At 46.4% G+C, this 2,500-nt stretch overlaps 1 protein-coding gene across 1 annotated transcript in view; it reads left to right on the top strand.

Moving 5' to 3' along the window:
* LOC143274731 (matrilin-1-like) overlaps nucleotides 1-2,500 on the top strand; it is a 19,663-nt gene that overhangs the window by 14,293 nt on the left and 2,870 nt on the right. Inside the window, exon 8 of the mRNA XM_076578639.1 lies at nucleotides 1,522-1,619. Coding sequence (XP_076434754.1) covers nucleotides 1,522-1,619 — 98 coding nt within the window. The remainder of the gene's footprint in view (nucleotides 1-1,521; nucleotides 1,620-2,500) is intronic.

The raw sequence follows: 2,500 nt of genomic DNA, 5'->3' as shown, positions 1-2,500 counted from the left end.
GTGCTGTGGTGTGTGGTGTGGTGTGGTGTGGTGTGTTGTGTTGTGTTGTGTTGTGTTGTGTCGTGTTGTGTTGTGTTGTGTTGTATGGTGTGTTGTGTTGTGTGGTGTTGTGTGGTGTGGTGTGGTGTGTTGTGTGGTGTTGTGTTGTGCTGTGTCGTGTTGTGTTGTGTTGTATTGTATGTTGTGTTGTGTTGTGTTGTGTGGTGTGGTGTGGTGTGGTGTGGTGTGTTGTGGTGTGGTGTGTTGTGGTGTGTTGTGTTGTGTTGTGTTGTGTTGTATGGTGTGTTGTGTTGTGTTGTGTTGTGTTGTGGTGTGGTGTGTTGTGGTGTGGTGTGTTGTGGTGTGTTGTGTTGTGTTGTGTTGTATGGTGTGTTGTGCTGTGTTGCATGGTGTGTTGTGTTGTGGCGTGGTGTGTTGTGCTGTATGGTGTGCTGTGGTGTGTGGTGTTGTGTTGTGTTGTGTCGTGTTGTGTTGTGTTGTGTTGTATGGTGTGTTGTGTTGTGTTGTGTTGTGGTGTGGTGTGGTGTGGTGTGGTGTGTTGTGTTGTGTTGTGTTGTATGGTGTGTTGTGTTGTGTTGTGGTGTGTTGTGTTGTGCTGTATGGTGTGCTGTGGTGTGTGGTGTGGTGTTGTGTTGTGTTGTGTTGTGTTGTATGGTGTGTTGTGTTGTTTTGTATGGTGTGTTGTGTTGTGTTGTATGGTGTGTTGTGTTGTGTTGTGTTGTTTTGCATGGTGTGTTGTGTTGTGTTGTATGGTGTGCTGTGGTGTGTTGTGTTGTTTTGCATGGTGTGTTGTGTTGTGTTGTATGGTGTGTTGTGTTGTGTTGTGTTGTTTTGCATGGTGTGCTGTGTTGTGTTGTGTTGTTTTGCATGGTGTGTTGTGTTGTTTTGCATGGTGTGTTGTGTTGTGTTGTATGGTGTGCTGTGTTGTGTTGTGTTGTGTTGCATGGTGTGTTGTGTTGTATGGTGTGTTGTGTTGTGTTGTATGGTGTGCTGTGGTGTTGTGTTGTGTTGTGTTTGCTGTGTCGTGTCGTGTCGTGTTGTGTCGTATTGTGTGTGTGTGTGTGTGTGCGCGCGCGCGCGCGCGTGTGTGTGTGTATTCGTCTGCAATCTATAGTTGCCCACCATGGGACGAAGAAAGCAATTATGAGTTGAATTTGAATTGAAATTAACCAACGAGGTGTGTATAGCATACGGTTCGCCTGTCTATTCTTTTTTTTTTTTAAGCGAGACATTTTATACTATGTTACTGCTACTACTACTGCTACTATAATAATAATAATAATAATATTACTACTACTACTACTACTACTACTTATTCCATTCCTTGTAACCAGCCATAAACTGGGCTGATTTAACTACTGTGCATAATCAGGTTCGTGAGTTTGGGCATATTTTTTTGTTTTTTTGTTTCTTGGTTTGTTTATTTGTTAATGAAACGATGATGCTTATACATCTTCCATGCTCCAGATAGGAGTTGGAAGGTTGAATTAATCAACTTGTGCGTGCACGTGCAACCTTCAGATCGCTGCTGTCACTTACGCCCGTGACGTGACGATTGAGTTCACCCTGGCCCAGCACCTCAACAAGACACAGGTCCTCAATGGTCTGGGCAACATCAGGTATGTTAGGGATAGACGGGGGCGCAGCATCCGAGTGGTTGAATTAATCAAAGCGTTGGACTTTTTATTCTGAGGGTCCCGGGGTCGAATCCGGTCATGGACGGGCGCAATAGCCGAGTGGTTAAAGCGTTGGACTGTCAATCTGAGGGTCCCGGGTTCGAATCACGGTGACAGCGCCTGGTGGGTGAAGGGTGGAGATTTTTACGATCTCCCAGGTCAACATATGTGCAGGCCTGCTTAGTGCCTGAACCCCCTTCGTGTGTATATGCAAGCAGAAGATCAAATACGCACGTTAAAGATCCTGTAATCCATGTCAGCGTTCGGTGGGTTATGGAAACAAGAACATACCCTGCATGCAAACCCCTGAAAACGGAGTATGGCTGCCTACATGGCGGGGTAAAAACGGTCATACACGTAAAAGCCCCTCGTGTGCATACGAGTGAACGTGGGAGTTGCAGCCCTCGAACGCAGAAGAAGAAGAAGAAGAAGAAGAATCCGGTCATGGCGTCAAGTGGGTAAAGGTTGGAGATGTTTCCTACCTCCCAGGTCAACATAATTTATGTGCTTACCTGCTAGTGCCAGAACCCCTTTCGTGTGTGTACACTTATGCGAGAGATTACATACACACGCTAAAGACCCCGTAATCCATGTCAGTATTCGGTGGGTTACGCAAACAAGAATTTACAGCCACTGGGGCCATGGTTATCTAGGACTCGGCTTAGGAAGGCGGGGCCCATTGCTCTCCTTCCGCTTGTTTAATTAACTCACTCAGTACGGCCAGTCCTCTCTTCTCCTCTACACAGACCCCTCGGATGTCCAGTGGGTGTCTGGATGAGCCAGCCTTTAGCTTCCGTCGTCAGAATTGTGGTATTCTTTGTCAA

This window comes from Babylonia areolata, chromosome 29, assembly GCF_041734735.1.
Source record: "Babylonia areolata isolate BAREFJ2019XMU chromosome 29, ASM4173473v1, whole genome shotgun sequence".
NCBI lineage: Eukaryota > Metazoa > Mollusca > Gastropoda > Neogastropoda > Buccinidae > Babylonia > Babylonia areolata.
The sequence above is the reverse complement of the archived record's forward strand: the minus strand, read 5'-3'. Positions and strand labels throughout refer to the sequence as shown.